This window comes from Seriola aureovittata, chromosome 16, assembly GCF_021018895.1.
Source record: "Seriola aureovittata isolate HTS-2021-v1 ecotype China chromosome 16, ASM2101889v1, whole genome shotgun sequence".
NCBI lineage: Eukaryota > Metazoa > Chordata > Actinopteri > Carangiformes > Carangidae > Seriola > Seriola aureovittata.
This window is the reverse complement of record NC_079379.1, coordinates 5,729,145-5,750,482: the sequence shown is the minus strand read 5'-3', so window position 1 is coordinate 5,750,482 and position 21,338 is coordinate 5,729,145. Positions and strand designations below refer to the sequence as shown.

Genomic DNA, 21,338 nt, shown 5'->3' with positions numbered 1-21,338 from the left:
ACTAGACATGCTGACCTTGACACATGCTAACCATGACACAGAAGTGAACAAAACAATGACTCAAAGAGGTTGGTTTTGATTAATTCATGCTAAAGGCCAGGAAAGTTTGACTTTCATACCTCAAAAACAATCTTTTGAATAAATGCAGCAGCAGATGTTGAATGTGTTTTCTGTCTTCCTGGTAGGAGAGGTTTCTAAGGGAGCATGTGCAGTATGAGTGTCATCACTGTAGCATGTCTCCAATTGAAGGACTAAGACTTGTTGCAACCATCCCCTAAGCTATATTGTTAAACTGTGATGATGAAAATATTTAACATCAACAAAATCGGTCACGTGAGGCACGAGGCAAGATGGCCGCATGGCACTGAGCGCTGTTAATATAGCCCCTTTTATGTGTGTTTACTGGGACCCATACACCTAAATACTTAAATGAATGTATATAAAGGTTTAGTTTTAAGCTATGACCTCAAAGAATGAGCCAGCGTCGACCAAGAAGCAGGAGTTGTCGAGCAGAAGACAAGCTAACGTTAGCGAGTCTCCGGAAGACATGGCTACGCTAATTAAGCGAGCAATTGCGTCGGAGATGGAGTCCCTGCAGGAAACGGTGGCCTCCATGTTGAAAGACTCACTTGAGCAAGTTTTAAGTCCGATCGAGAAACACCTGGCGGAGAACGGCACTATCCTCAAGTCTTTGAATGAGAAATTGGAGGAGCATGCTGAAAAGTTCAACACAGTATTCAATCGGATGGATAGCATTCAAGCTAACGTGCGTCAAAGCGAAAAAGACAGTAGCACCTGTCTCGCGGAGCTGACCAAGCTTAAAAAGAAAATTAATGAGTTGGAGGATAGATCCAGGAGCAACAATGTGAGACTGGTCAATTTACCTGCGGGTGCTGAAGGTGAAAATCCGCAGGGCTATCTTCAAAAGATGTTGCCAAAATGGATACCGTCGCTTAAAGGCTCCCACAGCACCTTGGAGGTCGAAAAAGCCCACCGCATCTTCTCCAACAATACAAACCATGATCTTCAGACTTCTGCATCACGCTGACCGGCAGGCGATCCTGGAGGGAGCTAGGAAGGCTAATCCATCCCTCCCCGATGGCACCAAGCTGCGGTTCTTTGCTGACTTCAGTCCGGGGACGGTGCGGGAGCGTCAGGCATACAGGAGACCCGCGCCAAGCTACGACAAAAAGGAATAGACTCCTACCTCGTCTATCCAGCGATTCTGAAGGTAAACTACAAGGGCAAGAAGATGTCGTTTAACTCGGTGGAAGACGCGAGAGAGGCCCTGAATCTGTCGGTGCGGGACAGCGAGGGGTAACGTTAAATGCTTGGAGGAAATGGGTGAGCAGTAACAGTTAACGTTATAAAAACCGTGACTGAAAATATTACAACATTGATAAGTGAAAGTACCATGGCTGTGGAGGGGGGGGGGTCTTTCAAGGAAATCTTAATAACAAGGATTCACTAGAGAGTTTTTACATAATGTCATTTAATGTCAGAGGCCTGAATTCTCCAAATAAACGTACAAAGGTTTTAGATGATCTACGTAGAAAGAAGGTAGACGTCGCACTTTTACAGGAAACGCACGTTAGACTTGAGGACACTTCCAGGGTTCAAAACCACCTTTTATAAATCTGTAGTGGCTTCTGCTGACGGCACCCGTACTAAAGGAGTGATGATATTGATGAAATGCAACATTAATCTAGCAGTCGAAAAGGTGGCCTATAACAGTAGGTACAACATCACACTCAACTTCGCTTCACGCAGATGTCACACTGATATATATGGCGGATGTTCAACGGTCACTCCCAGTTGTATTAGAAATTTTGGAGAACTTTGGGTACTTCTCGGTTATAAAGTTAATTTATCAAAATCGACATTAATGCTTCTTAACATAGACCAGAAGGATGTGTCCATCCCCCCGCAGATAAGTGTTAAACAGGAAGTACTTTACCTGGGTGTTAGAATCAGCACTTTCTTAACGACTATTGCTAAAACCAATTTCTCTCTAGTTCTAAAAAATATAGAAGATGACATCAGTAGATGGAAACATTTGCCAGCATCAATACCGGCTCGTATAGCGACCAATAAAATGAATATCTTGCCCCGCATTAACTTCATTAGCTCAATGGTTCCACTGCCACCCCCATCAGGCTATTGGCAAAAATTAGACTCCTTATTGAGAAGTTATGTTTGGAAGGACAAACGACCTAGTATAAAGTGTTCAGTGAGTAAGCCCAATGGAGGACGGGCATGTCCCAACTTTAAATTATATCACTGGGCGTTTGTGCTGTCTTAAAGTTTGGATGGATGACGATAAAGTTTCTTCCTGGAAAAGTATGGAGCAAGATTTAATCGCACCCATAAGGTTGAAAGATTTTCTCCTGATGGGCATTTCTTCTAAGAAGTGTGGCTTACATTATGGTCCCAAATTTTCTTATCTATTGCAGGTGTTTAGAGCGGTGGAGAAATTTGTAGGTCATAAAAGTATTTGGTGTAAGTCATCTCCATTATGGAACAATAATCATATTCTGTCTGGGGGGAAACCATTCATTAATAAGGATTGAGAAGAGAAAGGCATTAGAAATCTTAATGACATCAATGGATCAAGAAATATCCTTGACTTTCAGGAAATGATCTCTCAATATGGAATTGATGAGCAATCTCTTTTCTTTTATTTTAGACTGAGGTCTGCATGTAAGGCCTACAGGGTTCCCTGGGGAGCAGAACTTAAAAGTCATCCCATTCTAGGTTGGTTACAGGATGCTCCTAGACGGATAGTATCATATTTATATGATCAATTAAACTCTACAAAATATTCACCCTCAGCAGGAATGAGAGCATGGGACAGAGACGTAGGGGAATTAGAGCAGGATCTGGACTGGGATACAATTTGGAGCAACGTAACTGGTGCGTCCAAAAACCCAAACCACCAATACATACACTTGAAATTTTGTCATAGAGCATATCGACACCCTCTTAAAATAATGGCCTAAGTCATTTTTTCAGGTTTTTCAGGAAACACAAAAAACTCAACAAAAGAGTCACACTTTTGACATAGGCCATTATACAACCGGGGGTAGAATTGCATGTTCCCCTCAACTGAGGATTCAGGCGATTTTACCAGAGGTGGCCAGCATCATGAGGGGGTGATTTAGGCAAAAAAAACATTTTTGTCAAAACATGACTTAGGCCATTATTTTAGGAAGGTGACGATATGTAACACCTGCAATCAGACATCGAATGGGATTGACAGATGATCCGTATTGCACATTCTGCACCCCTGGAACCTTGGGCTCGTTTGTTCATGTTGTATGGGAGTGCCCCGGGATTTTGGATTTCTGGGGGAAGGTTATAAGAACTTTAAATGACTTAGTGGGAATACAACTGCCAATGGACCCTTTTGTACATCTTTTGAATGACGAATCCAAACTATCTCTAACAGAAAAATCACGCAAAATTTGGCTGGCAGGACTGACAGCAGCCAAAAAGATTTTATTCCAACGTTGGAAGCCTCCTCATGACATCTCCAAAACTCATTGGCTTCGGAGTTTCTTGAATATCGCATATTTGGAACTGTCGTCAGCAAGGATTAACAATGCTCAACAAGGCACAATTTCATTATGGACAAACCTGATATCAGACCTGAAATATTGTCTGACTGGATAAGGACATAGTGAGCGTGTAGTTGTGATTGGGCTGGTGGTGGGATAGAGGGGGGGCGGGATTCGGGCTGGGATGGGGGGGGGGTGGTGCTGTTTTTGTGTGTTTTGTATGTTGGTATGCTTTGTTTTGTATCTAAGAAAATTCAATAAAAATTGAATGAGAAAAAAACATCAACAAAATCACCATTAGACTGCAGTGATCACATAAAAGGGGATTGGTCAATAAACATGTTAAAAAGGTCTGGTCTCTTCCAGTCATCCCACACACATCCTGCAGAAATCGATGCTACGAGCCCTATGATGACGAGATCCCTGGCTGCAGATGTGACGAGAGCTGCATCGCTAGCAGCAACTGCTGCTATGACTACCATGACATCTGCACCGTTCCAGGTGAGACTTCATTAGAACCACACATGCACCCTCCTGGCTAGTGAAGTTCAGCACAGTTCAGGGCGTTAAAGAGCAAAGTAAAAAAAACTTTACAATGCGTGAGCTTTGTACCTAAACTCCACAATTGTTTCTTTCAGCTGAGCAGTGGGACTGCACAAAACTCCGTTGTGGAGAGAAGAGGCTTATGCAGAGCAGATGTCACTGCTCCGATGACTGCCTGTCTGCAGGAGACTGCTGCACAAACTACAACAATGTCTGCCATGGTGAGGACAAGCAAAGATAAGATATGAGTAGATTTCATTAGACAAAATGTGCGAGAATGAGTAGATGATAACCAATTCAGATAAGACAAGGTTGGGCGGTAAATAAACTATCAGAAACAATGTTTGTGTTACATAACCTCCTGTATGCAACATGTAGGTTATTTAGGTGAACTGTGACACGCTTGTGACTATTTGTTGTATCTAGTCCAAATACGAAATAAACACTTTATATTTTAAAGATTGGTTCTAAGAGTAGGGACCTCTCACGCAGGCTGAGGATGAGAAAGGCATTTTTTTCATTGGTACATTGGAAGGCTGCTTTATTTTCTGATACTTGTTTTTGTGACATGCTGCTCTCTGGCTATTAAAATTGTCTTTACACGAACAAATGGAGAGCCAGCTTAGGTTGAACGCAGTTTGATTTTAGTGGCATTTCTCATGTGCTGCTGTTGGCTGAAATCCTCATTTGAGATGAAGATCCTAGCCTATCCAAGCCCTCTTGATTGCTTGAAATATTAAGCCAAAATTGATCCGATAGATGCAAAGATATCAGAAGTTTGAAAATGTTTGACTGCCAGTGTGCATACAGTATATTTAATACATATTACTTTAATGGTTATGATATCAATTATTGTGGCCAAAAGAATTCATGATAATTCACAGTTTATTGTGTGTTTTGTCTCTTTTTTTCTCAAATGAGTTACACTCAAATACGAGTGTAGGGAGGTGGAGAGACAGTCTGTACAAAAGCGTCTTAATAGAACAATAACACTTAATGAATAGTGAAAAGACAACAAGATGAACTGATAAACAAAATATCCACAGGGTCTAACATCTGGACTCACCATATTATCATGTTTATTATTAACACAATATTAGTGTTACATTTTTTAGAAATCGCATCAACACCAATGAGTTGTGCGTGTTTTCCACTCTGCCACAGGAGAGAGAGAGTGGGTGGAGGATGAGTGTGAGGACCTGTCGTCCCCTACATGTCCAGCAGGGTAAGAATTTGTACTGATACGGACTGTGAGAATCTAGAAATGCAATATGTTCACTGGAGAGAACTTGCTCAAGATATCCTTAGTTTTCTGTCTATAAGTCTGTTTTAATTTCTTGTTTTATAATTGTGTTACGCACAGCATCTTCTCACACCATTTATTATTCTCAGAATAAAATTAGAAAAAAAACAGGTTTTTATGTGTTTGAGGCATTTTGCGAGGAGGGCATTCACAACCTCACAGTCAGCAAAATAGTTGTTTATTGGAGGTATTTAAAGCTGATATCCAGGAGTTTGTCAGTTAATGTTTTTAATGTTTTTAGATGATACAAAGATGTGTATCGAGTTTATGTGTAAACTCCCTGTTTTAGTCATATGATTATTACAGTTTGATAGAAGACACAGGACACATTAGTGTCAGGAGTACATAATCTGCATTTCTTACAGTGCTTTGTTTACTCTGCATCTAAGACTCATCAGTATGTCTGTTATTGTGGGTCTGTCATTAATTCATTATTCTCATCTGGATTAAAATTTTTTCCCCTTGTAGCTTTAAGCAGCAGCCGCTACTCCTTATCTCGCTGGATGGACTGAGGGCTGAATACATGCAGACTTGGAGCACTCTCATCCCTGTGCTTGACAAACTCAGTTAGTGTTCATCTCTTTAAACTCAGTCACCTTTTAATGTTGACATCCTGAGAGAAAATTTCTAATTGTGTGTGTGTGTGTGTGAGAGAGAGGGAGGGAGAGATTAGTGTGGGTAAGTTGCCATGTACACAATAATAAATCTATCCAATCCACTTGTAAATGCAATGATGCAAAGAAGCCCTTAATAGACGGTATGTTCTCCAGCTCACTGTTCGCTAATGTGTTTTGTTTTTGTCTACGTCAAAGAGACGTGTGGAACCTCTGCTCCGTACATGCAGGCAGCATTTCCCAGCAAGACGTTCCCTAACCACTACGCAATTGTTACGGTAAAGACATGAGGCCCTCCCTGCTTCACATGGAGCCAATCATGCACACACACAGAAACCAACATTATGCAAACATGACTGTATGTTCCTTTCATGCTTGCATGGTTGCACTTGTGAAAAACTCATTTTGGCGTGATGTTTACAAGTTATAGGGGTTTGAAAGAGCTGCTTGCCAGCAGACATTTGCAACGCAATACACTAAGGACTGCAAGGAAACACATGAACTTGTTGTGGAAGATTTGCCAATGCAGCTCAGCCACTCTGTGTTGTTGCTCTCATCCTGAAGCTACAGCCCTTTTTTTTTTTTTTTTTTTTTTTTTTTTAGCAATGCTGTTAGCAGGGATAGCAATACCAGTACTTCAATATTTATACATATATTGGATGAATTGCCATGAAATGTTGTTTAGTCATGATGAATACTAATGACTTTGGTGATCCTCAGATACGCCTCTAGTCCACCATTTAACATTTACCATTTTAGATGAAATGTCTTGATAGCTAGGTTATAGGAATTTGGTACATGAGCCCATCAGGAAGAATTGTATGGCCCCATGTCTGTTCATCTAATGTCATTATCAGGTCAAAATTTGAATCCATCCAACACTTTGATTCACGCTCAAATCCGAACAAAACCAAGATTCCCACCAGCTTCAGTTGCTGTAGAGGTTGAAATAATCTGATATATGTGAAACCTCATGGATATTTTTCCAAATCAACAGGATACACTCTGTTGTCTGCATGTACGCTATCTCTGCAAACTGAAATATATCAGCGGTGTGTCAGTGTGTCTAGCTGTGAATAATGTGTACTCCCACTGAGTTACAACTTGTTGGAATCATTCTTCTTTTTATCAAACATCCAAATCTATTTTCTCGCCATAAAAAATCAACAGTGACTCATTTGCAACTTTGCACTTTCACATGTGTGTTTTATAGAGAAACTGGTTCAAATCCCAATAAATGTCATCACTATTTCTCCCCTCCACTCTCAGGGTCTCTATCCAGAGTCAAATGGTTTGATTGACAACACCATGTATGACCCAGTGTTTGATGCCACCTTCAGTCTGTCTAGTCCAGAGAAAGAGAACCCTGACTGGTACCTCGGACAACCTGTAAGTCTTCTTAGCAACAAGGCCTCCAATCCATACAAGCATATCAGTCTTTAGTTTCTAATCTCATTTACGACCCAGAGGAGTGTTTCCTAATTTCGCACCCCATACCGACAGCAGGAGCCACCCTCTGATATGACCCATAGGAGTGTCTCCTGAAATAGCACCCCTACGGCACCATGCCTACCAGACCTCGGCTGTCATGGTTATCATGATAAACAAGCAACTGTGTCCGAACGTTGCAGTGGTTACTATAATAACGGTAATGGCTTGTTTAGGTTTAGGCATTAAAACTACTGGGTTAGGTTTAGGAAAAGATCATGATTTGGGTTACAACAAGTACTCCCTCAACATCAGACGATCTTTGTTGTCATGGTTACAACCATCTGTTATTGGAAGATTACCTCAGTGTAGGTGTGTTGTAAGTGTTGAAATTTATGTATTCAATATGTAAAAAGCAGATTTTATAATCAGAAACTCTGACCTTTATTAACCCATATTTCCTGTTTGTATCTTCAGATTTGGCACACAGCAAAGTACCAGGGGCTGAAGTCTGGGACTTTTTTCTGGCCAGGATCAGATGTCAAAATCAATGGCAGTTTCCCAAACATCTACCAACCTTACAATGGGTAGGACTGTCATTTCTATTTTTCAGAAACATGCTGAGGAACGAGACTGTGAGTTTTAAGGTATCATGTTACTATAGACACTGATTGTACACCATTTCCAAAGAACATACTGTATGTGGGTTGACGATTACATTTTGGATATTAGCTTTTATTTAAAAAGTACAGCACATAAATCAGAGCTGCAGCAGATGTACTCCAAACCAAGCATGTATCTTTAATCTTCCAAACGTCTTAAGCCATCTTCACAGATAAAATACCGACATGTTTGTCTTGAGCAAAACCCAACATCTGTAAGTATCACAAAGTCAGTTTGCAAATGTTGGAAACTTTTATTTCCAACTAAACAACTGCCAAACCTTTGAGTCATTGGAGTCCAGCATCTCTCTGACAGAACAGAGTTTTGACAGATAGTTCAGAATTATTACCTAAGGTGGACCTTTTTAGTAAAGCTTCCGATTAATCTAAATCAACCAAAGCACATTGAGACTAGTGTCTGTAATTAATTTAAATCTTTCTGTAAATGCTTTTCAAACCTAGTGTTATTCCTCAGAAAATACTTTCATCATTCGGTTAGTCAGAGAGACATATTGCAGTCTGTGAAGCAATATGAGTGCATATGCAGTGTACTGATGCTGCAGTGGGAATGGTTGATAATGCCATCATATTGCAAATGGTCCCATGAAAGTGTTTATTTCCATAAATAGGCAATAATCTCAGGATCTCAGCTGATAAAGTTCTACACTCCACTGATTTTGTAACACAGTCAAGGAGAGTGGTTTGCTATCGCTGCGTGGGAGGGTAGATGTGGGTTTCGGAGCACAAATGTTACCAGCTCAGACGCTAAGCAAATTACTGTATCACACTCCTCCCTGCCATGTCTTGGTATCATCGCTTCATGATCACCATCTTTGCATTCCTATTCTGGAAGCCCCAAGGAGTTTACTGAAATCATAACTCCATTGGCTCCTCCTTAAATGCATTTCATTTTTCCTGGAGTAATCTGAGGCTTCCCTGCCCTAAATGTGGCTTTAGTGAGTATTTGGAGCAGCAGGAATGTGTGTCAGAGTCAAAATAAACTACAGTGTGTGTGGGCACCCAATGAAGCTCTATGGCACAGAGAATAAGATACATCAGGGTATAAAACATACACAGTACATGTTAGTTATTTGGTTTTGGTCTTTTCAGGGGGTTTGTTGCCAATAAGGAAAATCCAGAATATCCTTTTTACAGACACTCTATTGTATTGACTGTCTGTTTGGAAAATATTGAAAGCAGATACACAACAGGCAAAAGTATTTACTGGAGAAACTGGAAGTGAAGTCTGATTACGTGTGTAGTTCCTCCCTGTTCTGTAAAAACAGCCTCAGTTCTTCGTGGCCCGGCCTGGAGATGTAGGAAACTTTCCTCCGTCTCTTTTCCGTGTTGACACAATTGCATCACAAGCTGCCAATGTCTTCTCTGTTCTACCGCATCCAGAAGGTTTTCCACTGGATTCAGACCAGGGAGGCTGCTGAAGTTCACTGGACTCTGTCGTGTTCATGAGACCAGTTTGTGACATGAAGCATGAGTGAACATGAGTGATTGTTATTAAGAGCCCAATATGTGCCAAAAAAATATTCCCCACACCATTACACCACCACCATCAGCCTGCACTGTTGACACAAGGCAGGTTGGGTCCTTGGATTCATGCTGTTGATGCTAGATTCTGATTCTACCATCTGCTGCTTCCGCAGAAATCCAGATCCATCAGACCAGGTTTTCAACTATCCAGTTTCGTTGAGTCTGTGTCCTCTGCAGCCTCAGGCTTCTGTTCTTGGTGACAGGAAGTGGAACCTGACATGATCTTCTGCTGTTGTAGGTTGGACGTGTTGTTCACCCTGAAGCTTTCCTGCTCACCACAGCTGTAAAGAGTGGTTATCTGTGTGTCTGTCCATTCTCCTCTGACCTCTCTCATCAACATGAGCTGCTGCTCACTGGATGTTTTTTGTTTTTTTGGAAAAATCCAGGAGACCAGCAGTTTCAGAAATATTCAAAACAACAATCATGCCATAGTCAAGGATTGTTTTCAGGTTGTCTGTCCGTTCCCTTCTCGTGATATCTCAGTAACGCCTTGAGGGAATTTCTTAATATATGGCACAAACATTCATTTGGACTCCTGAATGAACTCACTGAGACCTCACAAAACACATTTTTTTGGCCAAAACTAAAGAATTCATAAACTAATTATGATGCAATTTAACTCAAATGTCTATAAGGATAAAATTAAGTGATGTAACATACCATACACCAAAAAGGTCAAAGGTCAACTTCACTGTGACATCATAATGTTCTGCAAAAACACTTCTGGCTATTATTCAATGCTGTAACTCAGGAAGGAGAGACTGTGACCATATTTCCTGCAACTTGGCAGAACAACTGAAAGGTGGTAATTCTATTTTAATACCATGCTTATCTCACACTGCTTAGTAAAAATATCCTACTGCCTGGAAGAGTGAGGACACTGGCAGATTTAACAATGGGCTCAATGATGTCATTGTCCCTGGTGACTCTTAAAGACAGAATGATTACTCCTCCTCCTTTATTCTTTTTTTTCTATTCTTTTTTTTAGTAAAGTGCCATTCGAAGAAAGAGTATTCACTGTGCTGAAATGGTTGCAGTTGCCAGATGAGGAAAGGTTGGTTTCTCTTCGACTCAATTTAGGAAAAGTCACAAAACTGCTGTTAAATTTAAATCGGGTTCATTTTATTCTGTTTGCATTGGTTGAATTTAAAATCATTTGGGTTGATTTTCAGAATTATACCTGTTAAAATTCTCTTGTTTTCATATTTTAATGTCAAGTCTCAGTAAAGATCATCTTTCCCATCAGGCCAGATTTCTACACATTGTATCTGGAGGAGCCTGATAAATCTGGACACAATTTTGGTCCTGTCAGCGGAGGGGTAAGTTCACCAGACTCACAGACGCATTGGCCTTATCAATGCTGCCCATTGCCATAAATTATTACAGATAAGGCCCCTTATAGTACAATTAAAATGTCTGAAGCCTGTTAATAGGCCACTGATGAAAGATCTCAATAAAGATTGATATCTTTAATAGAACCATAAAAATCACATCAGAGAGAGTCAGACTCTTTATGAGACTTAATGTGTAGCTCGGACGGTTATGTAGTGAACTTTGGAAGTTTCACATTACTTACAGTGCAGAGACACGTAAGCAGATCTCCTGTACGGCACTCACTGTGTTAAAGTCTGTGCCGTTTTAGGCGTCTGATCACAGTTAAATGGATATACCATGAGAATACCAAGTCCCTCGTGGACAAATGGTTAGATTTTTTAATTCTGCATGTATTTACACTTAAAGATAATCTTCTTCCATCACTTAAGAGCATGTATATGGAAAGAAAGTCTGCCTCTCTCCAGTATGATCCAGGGGGAGGGGTCAAGAAGATGTGTTTATGTCCAATTCAGATAGTACGACGAAAGAACATCAAAAACTGTTTACAGCTCTAACCAAACATGAAAGCAGTGTTGACAATATTTCAGTTGGTCAGTTACACTACTAGGTAATGGTTAACCTTATCTGAACAGATGATTCATTCTAACAGTGAACTCTGAGACTGAAAGAATGTAGCTTTGGATCAGTTGCAGACTCTTTAGTAACTGTACTAATGGTATTCATATCACAAAAAATGAAAAATGCCTTTAAGAACACTAAAATCCAACTTTTGAAAGTGGTCGAGAATTCATTATGTAGCAGAAGTTCAGGAAAAAATAAATTTTTTTAGAACTACATTTTAAGCCTTAACACACACACACACACACACACACATATTTCTATCTTTTTGAGGACCTTCATTGACATAATGGGCTCCCTTGGCATTGTACCTCAACCATCACTTTTGGTTTGCCAACAGTTTAAGTATGTAATTCAGAGTTACCAGAGAACAGCTGAACGCTAAGAGATGTACTGCTCTAGGACTTTGATTTAAGAAAGCTCTATTCAACATTAACTCTGATCACAGAAAGCAGAAGTAAGGTTTTTGCCTATTTTTGCTGTGTCCTCTTACAACTGAATCCCTTTTTTGTTGGGCCCAAAGTGGTGAGGTTGATGCCAGTTTAACTTGCCACTTGCCTCACACAGCCCAGTGAGGCTGCTCAACTGATCTGGCGACCTCACTCCGGGGTGGATGAAACCGATTTCTAAGGCTCAGGAAGATCCTTGCAAGTAGGCAGAAGTTGGTAGATGGTTCAGCCTCTGCTGGTTTTTGTTGGTCCGTTTGGGTTAGACTTAGAGTTAGGGTAGGGTTGTTACACTCACTTTCCTTAACTAGACTTGTTGAATAGTCTTGAAAGTAATCTTGTTGTTTGGATGACAAATACTATCAAAGCAAGACTTACAGAAGTACTACAACTATAAAGACTTAGACTCATTCAGTTTGTTATTGAGTTAAAAACTGTGGCTTGTTTTAGCTAAAGATAAAAATGCATGAATCTTAACAGAGAATAAAAAAATGTTGCAGGATGACCAGTCTAGACAAGGTAAAGAGGTTTGGTGAGCAGTTAACAGAAAATCTTGAAGGACAAAAAACAAAAGGGGAAAACTCAAGAAGAACCAAAAGTAGACTAAAAAGAAGAACTGCAAATAGAAGTGAGTTAAAGTGCTGAAGGTGCAGAGGAACTATGGGATGTCAGCTCTTTTATGAACTGACAGCAGACATACATTATGGGGCGGACAACTGGGCCAATGAGATCACAAATTTCCACTGATTAGGGGGGTCAATGAGGGGGGTGAAAACTGCAGCAGCACAAAATTTTAGACCTATGCGTTTCGGCTTATGGTACTTCATCAGGGTCATCCAACCTTGGAAGTATGTAAAGTTGTGTCAGAAAACTCTACTTTGCTTCAATACTATGGTCAATCAACAGTGATTCGACACATAAGAGCATATTACATAGAATATGAAGAAAAGCATATGGTTTAACAATAATCTCAATGCAGCACATCAAGGAAACTTTCATAGTGGTAAACAGGACTGTCTGGAACTGTCGAGATGATGTTCAACACTGTTAATAGATGAACCAGCGTTAAACAACAATAATTTGATAAACAATGTAATAAAGTACAATCCTAGTTGGCCTAGCTCATCTAAAGGTACCAGGTTAGAGGGAGGAGGTTAGCTTCATGCAGGTTCTAGAACTGAGACGTACTGCTATGTGTGTGAACATACGAGTACCTGATTAACTGTATGACTGACCACAACCTAAGCAAACATTACAACAACAAGACATCAATCAACAAGTACATTAACAAAGTTAAGACTTCTGCTGCTTAGCTATGCTATGCTGTGCTATGCTGTGCTGGGAGAGGTAAGGCCCAGTCAGTTAACGTTACCCAGTCCTTGGAACAAGCAAAGAGGTCCTTTCCAGTGTTCTTGTAAAGTCCAGTGAGTTGGGTGGTTTCCTGGTGGAGTAAAGTCCTGTCTGGCTGTGTCGCTTTGCCGTTATCTCCTTTGTTTTCCTCACAGAGTTAGCTGTTCCACGCTAACTCTGCTACGACTCCTGATGCTTTGAAAATAAGCTGGTCTTGTGTCGTAGCTGCTGATTTCTGAAGAGAATTTGGTTCACTCTCAGTTAATCTGAAGCAGGTCGCTGCTGTTGAGGAGAAGAGTGTTTGTAGGCTGCTGGTAGCAGGCCGGCGAGAGAGAGCTGGTTTCTCAGGTAGCAGAGCTGACCTGGGCTGGGGCCTTGTTGCCCTTTGAAGAGCCGAGAGGTGAGAGCAGGAGCTGCTCTCCAGAGCAAGCCAAGAAGAGAAGAGAGCGAGAAGAGGGCCAGAGATCTGGTTTTCTTTGGTGACACCCTTGGGGGTCACATGTCACACGCTGACCCACACTGGCTGGCCAGTAAGGTCCGTGGGTCGTCCCCAGGTGTGAACAGTGAGGAGCTGTGGAGTGTGAGTTCCTTTGTCCAGTGGAGCAAAGAAACATCTGGTCTCTTGAATGATGAGTCCCAACAACAGACATACCTCTCCCTGGTCAGTAGGTGGTGTTGCAGTCACACGGCAAACAACGCATTAAATGATGCATGACGTTTGTTGATTAAAACATCAGACTGATCTCATGAGCCTCCTTACCCTATCTGTTCATTTACTTGAGATCCACAGGCTGGGTGACCGCAAGAAGCCACTGGTGGTATTGATTTTATCATCATGACAAGGCTTCTCCCTCCCTCTGGTGGTGACTCCATGTCTGGCCAATATTTACCCTTATGTTTTATTTTTTTGAGAGATGGGAAGGCCATTTGGCAGATCTTGTAATTTTCTGATTCAAACCCACCGTGAACATGTATATGGTTGGCAGTGGCGGGCCGTGCATTTCACACCTAGGCCTTCAGTGATGTCCTACTTAGTCCGACTTCAATAAATACCTCTCATAATACCATCATTTATGACACCACGGCTGGAGAAATAGTATACAGAAACACACTTACGCACTAATGGGCATTGCATCACCTCAATTGTGTACAAAACGGGCTATTTTCCGGCGCATTTAAAAATCAATAAACCCGCATCAGCAATTAAAACATATCTCTACGTGATACTGTCAAAACTTAAAAATAAAAGGGTATTTAAAATTATCTGTCCAAAAAGTTTTAATAAGTCCACAAAGAATAGGCAAGCTTTAATAAGATTGTACACTAAATTGCAAAATCGCAGTTTAATATCAGAAAGACACCAACAAGACGGCCACATTTTGGCTGTTTTTCTTCACCATTTCATTGTGCAGCTCTGTTTCCCTGTGCACCCTGTGTACATGTCACGTTCAACGTGAGGCCAGCTAGAAGGCCTTACTGTCAACAACTTGTGATCTGATTGGCTATCGCAGCTATCTATCAACTGTATGTGCCCGTTCACTTACAGTGCACAGACGCCCGCATTGTTCAGATTTCAAACAGCGTGTCAACACAAGCTAGCTGAATTCTGATTGGATAAAACCTCTAACCTAAAAACAACAACACTGGAAGGAGCATAATATGACATGAAGAGAATATGAAGAATACTTTTATATATTTAGGGAAAGTAAATAAAAAATTTAATTCACTTCTATCATAATTATGATCATGATTTCTGGTTATGTTAGGCCAGCAGAGAAGGCCTTGCTGGCCCTGACGGCCCACCACTGATGGTTGGTTTTGGAGCTAGTGGACGTCTGAGAAAGTGTGGTCAAACTAACTAATTCAAACTGTAAAGGTTGGCTGGTGGTTTGGTGTAAGGTTGTATTTGTGTTGCATGTTGGTAACTTTGGTTTAAGAATGTGAACTTTAGGTAGGCTGCTGCCCTTTGGGGGAGCAGGATACCAAGGAGTCTGTCACACATCAAGGGTTTTATGGGGTTTTATGGTTATATTGGTGTTTAGAAGATTATCTACATCCATGCAGAGATTTAGTGATACATGTACTTCCAGATATAGCAATAAAAGTGAAACATTGAGAGAGAGAGGTTTTGAGGTTAACAGATAATAATTACCATGCCTTGATCAAGTTAGGATATAAGCAGCTCAAGTTCTGTCATTCAGTGACAGACTTGGTGTACCCAGCACCAGATCTGTCCTTTGTGCACAAATAAACCAGCCAAACTGAAGCGTTAACTTGTTGGTCTGATTTGTACACTTTTCCATCTTTCGGTCACAAGAAATCATCTTTTGATTTGGTCATCAGCAAGTAGAGGCTAGGAGGGATCAGAGGGGGAGAGACACACCGATATTTGTAATATGTTTCCAGTGAAAAACTCATTATAAACCTCAGCTGTGAAACGGGAAATCAGTGGTCAGGGTTGTTTGATCATAAATAGAAATCTTGGGTTGTAGGTCCGGACGGTATTTGGATTTGGCTGCCTATTAGTCTATTTGTACTTTCGCATTGATTCATTCCAGGCCTGACAAAGAACTTCTGATGCAGTAGAGTAGGGTTAAGGTTATCATTGAACCTATTGGATGAGGAGTGTTATCAGTGACAGAATGAAGTGTACTTGATGTGAGATGCTGCTGAATTTTTTCCTGAAGCCATCGAGAGAGCCTTGATAATAACTCTTTTTAGATAATGGTGGAGCAGACAAAGAAACTGATATCTGAGTGAAAAAAAGAAAGCAAAGTAGAAGCAAGTCAATGGTCTGGACTCAAATGAAGACCAAACATGTAATAGAGGTTTAGGTGATGCATTTCTCAACACTGGTATGAATACATGTTTCCTATATTTTTTATGGCTGCTTTTATCTAGTTGTTATCTTTGAGCTGGTTTGTGTTGTGTTTTACCTCTAGTTTCAGCGCAATATCAAATGCCTCTAACCGGCCACCGGTTGTGAAACTGGAACCAAATTGCTTTGGGATTACTTTGCTTCATCTTGCTGTCTACTTGCCTGAGGATAAAATGTAAATTTGTTTCAGCTGTGACTTTGATGAAACTCAGAGACTGTCCTCCAGCTTCTGTGGTTCACATGCGAAGGAGTGATTCATAAACAAGCAATGCGGCTAATTACTGTTATACAGGTTTCATTTAACTTTGAAAACTCAAAGGTCTGTAATGTTAATAAGCAAGTGATGTTAATGTTTTGTGTTTTAGAAGTGAGAATAAGAAAAGGTTTGGGCATGGGTGTGAGCATTAGTCAACATTTTTATATTGAATGTAAAGACTGGTGTTATTCTACATGTTTCTTATTGTCAACAAATTCTACGAAAACACTTATACCAGCAATGTGTTCATCTGTCTCTTACTTACTGACTTTCCCACCCTCTCTGTGGCTTCAAGTTCCTACTTAAGATGTTAATTTGTTATTAAAAGACAACCTGCTGAGCCACAGCGGCCGTACCTAGGTTTCCAAAGATGTGTGGCACGAGTGCCCACTTTACAGCCGTGCCCAAAGTCAGGCAGTAGGGGAGTGGTAATCAGGAGGGTCAAGAGAATTCCTCTTGTATCTCTCTGCGCACAACTGCAACCAAGTCTATATTTGCAGTAGGGGGCTAAATGAGTGGCCCCTCCTCAAGTGGTACAACCCTGATGTGACTGGAATTGTAATCGGTCAGCTAATGACCTAATAATAGCTATGAACTGTCATTTGGGCTCATACACAGTTATCATAGACGTGTTGGTATTATCCAGGGGAGTGTGTGTTTGAATGTGTGTGTTCATTTTTCACATTAGTGTGGAAGCACGGACAGCTGCAAAAAGAGAAAGGAGAAGAAAGGAAAAAATGGACTTAATGTTCCAAAATAAGATCTGGCAGGTCATTAAGCAGGGCCGTTGTAGTTAGATGCTAGCTCAGGGGATGTTAAGTTTGGCTAGTATCGCTAGCTAGTTTTTAGGCAGCCCTATGCTTTTTTCACTAAAGCAAATGATTCAAATATGAAACGTTTTTAACATAAATACAAAATGTAAGTTCAACTGGAACTTGTAATTTCTCTGTAAAATTAAGTGTCCCACTGTGCCTCTGAAGTCAGGCCTGTGTATTCATCAATCTAAAATTTTAATGATGTGCTGAAAGTCCTGGCTCCACCTTTCCAAAAGCTTCAGATGATCGGCAGGGGAATCCACTCTGGAGTTGTGTCAGGTTGCCCCAGTTTCATTCTGAAACACTTACACTTACCTCTGGCTCATCTCCAGCTTTTAGCAATCTCCCTGGCATCAGTGTGGGCACAAGTGAAGTGCAAAATCAAAATGCCTGAGGGAATTCAGTCACTGAGGAAACCGTGGAACTTGTCTGCCCACTTTATCTGGAGTATCAACAGTAGTCATCAAAAATGCCCACATCCGCATTCCTTGGCAGTCACTCCCACATCCTGTTTTTTTTTTTTTTTTTCAAAGTTAAATTTACTGTTGCTCATCCACACATATCACACATCCACAGGTATACGGTGAATGAAGCATCACTTATCTCCAGGGTGAAGATGCAAAAGAAAGACAAAGCCTTTTGACATCTCACAGCTGTAGTCAACCCTGCACACCCGTCAGTTTATTGAGGAGCCAAACAGACTGTAAGGCTATTTTCACAACAACAGTGCCGTGTCAAAAATGCAGTGAATTCTACACTTTCCCTCTTTTTTTATTTCATTTTATAATGCCCACTGCTGTGACAGTTTAATTTCTGCTGTTTATATTTGATCTCATTTGTCAAGGCTTGAACTCTGAAGGAGTTTCCTTTGCTAAAAATATAGTTACAGTAGCTTTAGTGTGTATGGCTTCAGTGATGTCCACTGCTACTCTGCAGTTAGTATTGTCAGAGATAAAAAGAAACCTTGTGAATGATTATTGCATAATTAAGAACAGAATAATAATTTTTATGTCCTATCCTTTATGTCTTGACATCATATTGTATCCAGCTGCTGAGGGTCTGTGCTTGTTTCACTTGTCTCCTCCAGCTGATTGAAGCACTCCAGGGTGTGGATAAGATCATTGGTCAGCTCATGAACGGCCTCAAGCAGATCGGCCTACACCGTTGTCTCAACATCATCATTGTGGCTGATCATGGTAACTTACAACATATTCTAATTGGTCTTTGGGAAATTTTTTCTCAGTCACCTGTATTATTTTAAACCAATGAATTAAAATTAAGAAGTGAGTCTAATCAATTTACCAACGTTTTGTGTGGGTACGACTCGGGACGCACCGATACGTTACGCCGGATCGGTATCATGGCAGGTACTGACCTATACAGCAGGAATCAACCGATCCATTATCCTTTTAAATGCCGTTGTTTATGAGGTGAAAGGATAGGGCGAGCTCCCTTTAGGTTTTAGCAGTAAACAGGATGGTGTATCAGTCAGGACACAGGAGGGAAGGCGAGGAGATCCAGCAGGGTTTATTGTTGAATACTCACTTTTGCCATCAGTCTGGATTGACAGTAAATCACTATCAGACACTGGTATTATAAGAACACAGAGTAATTACTGTAAATTATTTAAGAAATGTCCATATTTATATGTGTACCAAATACCCTACTAATATCCTTTCTGTTATGAACTACATGAATATGAAGGGCAAGGCCCTTTAACAATACCTCAATTTAGGATTACAAAAGTAAGAGTACAATATTAATAGTGACCCAGACTTACAATATACAAATACAATAATATTCAGAGAAATAAACAGCATTTATAATGAAAGTTCAGAGTGACTTCTGGGTCTGCACCCATCTACTTGAACTCAGTCATTCAGCCTTATGCTCCTCCTTGACCACAGCGTTCCTCTAAAGAATGTCATCTGGCATTTCCATCCCTGCACACAAGACAGTCCCAGTCCAGACTGGTCTTGTCTGTGGTTCCCCGATGGTGGAACAAGCTACTGAATGCTATCGAAGCAGTCAATGCTATCCCTCTCTATGTTCAAGAATCTCTTGGAGACTCATCTCTTCAGAGAGCACTTCTTTACTTGACTTCCCTGCCCTTTGCCTTGCTGAACAGATTTAGTACTTTGTGCTTACTTCAAGGTCTCCCACTGCACTGAAGCTTTGGTGTTGTTCCTCACTTGTAAGTCACTTTGGATAAAAGCGTCTGCCAGATGATTAGCAGCTGACTGTCCAACCTTATATGTTTTCTTAACAGTGCCTGCGCACTTGTTCATAACCACCTTGTGATTTACCATGATGGATCACCTGTCTGAAGAAAGGTCCGAGTGTCTGCAACTTGATTTTTATCGCCTGTTTCCCTGGAAAGAAATGAATCTAAAAACTGTAGTGTCATGAAGTATGAAGTGTAAAAACTTGATAAAACATCCAAAACCAATAGTATGCTCTTTAAGTGGCTGTACGATATCAGTAGAGAGAGATTAATCCGATTGCTGTTGCAGGTATGGAAGATACAAGCTGCGACAGGAAGGAGGTGCTTCAGGAGCTGGTGGGAGACATCAGCAACTACTACGTCACCGAGGGGCCATTCGGACGGATCAGAGCTAAAAACAAAGACAAAGTCTGTGAGTAAATATTCAGAGGGGGCTTTATGAACCACACAGGTGAAAGGTCTGACTCAAGGAACTATAAAAAGGCTTGTGATAGGTTTCGTAACCATAACATTTCATCAACCTATCAAGAATCATGTGGTTTTTAGGTTTCTAAACATGACACCTAATTATCAAGGTCTACTCCCAGTATATGGACTGGCTCCGGTTTACATTTTTCACAAGGTGCATGTATTTTTGGTTTGGTTACAGTGGAACCTGCATGCTCCTAAATGAACCTCTCTGACATTCAACCACTGTATCAGTCCAACAAAGCATCCGGGCGTTTGAGTCAAAGCAGATGCTGATGAAAACTATTGAACGCTGAAGAAAGATTTACAATGGCAAGAAAAACTATGTGAACCTTTTAAAATTACCTTCATTAATTTGTCTAATAAATTTGTCTTCAAATATGGTTAGATCTTCAATAATAATGAACAAACGCAATCTATTTCAACTAATGACACACAAATCATTGTGTTGTATGTGTACGTATTTGAAACACTGAAACATTCACAGTTGGAAACATATGTCAATGCCTCAGCTAATCGCATCAACAAAAGCTAATTGGAGTCAGGAGTCTTCAAACCTGGAGCCCTGCCGCTGAAACTAAATCAGAGAAATCTTGCATGGGCCACGTTGTTCTGGCAGGACACCACAGAGGGAGCTGCTGCTCTCCAAAAAAAATAATACTTTCCCTGAAGAGAAGCTTGACTCTCAACTGATGATGAGACTGTTGATGAAAAACATGTAGCTCTGTGTATGGTGTAAACAGGGCTTCACATACCAGCATGGAAACATCATCACAAAGGTGAAGTAGGGTGAAGGGAGCATGTGGGACTGGACAGCTTGACATCATTGAGGAAGAAAATGAATTCCAAAGTATATCAAGGTGTCTTACAGGATGATGTTGGGGTGGCTCAATCCAGTACAGATGATGTGAAATGAGCTGTAGAGAGTTGCTGACACCAGACATCCTAGGAATATGTCTGAGCTGAAGCAGCTCTATAAGAAAGAATGGTCCAAACTTCCTCCTGAACACTGAGCAGGTCTGATCAGCAGCTACTGGAAGACCTGGTTTGAGGTTATTGGTGCCAAAGAAGGTTGATCAGTAATTAAATCCAAGGGTTCACCACCAGCAATGTGAAAGTTTAATGGTTGTGCTCAGTAAAGACTCAAAGGATTATAACTGTTTGCATGATCTGTACTTGGGATTTAGATGAAGAGCAGATCAAATTTTATGACCCGTTAATCATTCATAAGGGTTCACATACCTTCTTTTGCTACTGTGTTATGTGCAGTCACAAAATGTGTACTGTGCGCTGCAC

The 21,338-nt window shown here is 40.8% G+C and overlaps 1 protein-coding gene across 3 annotated transcripts in view; it reads left to right on the top strand.

The window, feature by feature from the left end:
- Nucleotides 1-21,338, top strand: part of LOC130184186 (ectonucleotide pyrophosphatase/phosphodiesterase family member 3) — a 52,664-nt gene that overhangs the window by 11,408 nt on the left and 19,918 nt on the right. For 2 of the 3 annotated variants that reach the window (XM_056400043.1, XM_056400044.1), the window contains 11 exons: nucleotides 3,924-4,058; nucleotides 4,196-4,321; nucleotides 5,265-5,325; nucleotides 5,872-5,969; nucleotides 6,216-6,295; nucleotides 7,287-7,406; nucleotides 7,923-8,032; nucleotides 10,641-10,706; nucleotides 10,899-10,971; nucleotides 18,438-18,546; nucleotides 19,864-19,986. In XM_056400043.1, coding sequence (XP_056256018.1) covers nucleotides 3,924-4,058; nucleotides 4,196-4,321; nucleotides 5,265-5,325; nucleotides 5,872-5,969; nucleotides 6,216-6,295; nucleotides 7,287-7,406; nucleotides 7,923-8,032; nucleotides 10,641-10,706; nucleotides 10,899-10,971; nucleotides 18,438-18,546; nucleotides 19,864-19,986 — 1,101 coding nt within the window. Of the gene's footprint in view, nucleotides 1-1,147; nucleotides 1,345-3,923; nucleotides 4,059-4,195; nucleotides 4,322-5,264; nucleotides 5,326-5,871; nucleotides 5,970-6,215; nucleotides 6,296-7,286; nucleotides 7,407-7,922; nucleotides 8,033-10,640; nucleotides 10,707-10,898; nucleotides 10,972-18,437; nucleotides 18,547-19,863; nucleotides 19,987-21,338 lie in introns of those variants that run through there. The other variant, XM_056400045.1, reaches the window with a different exon arrangement.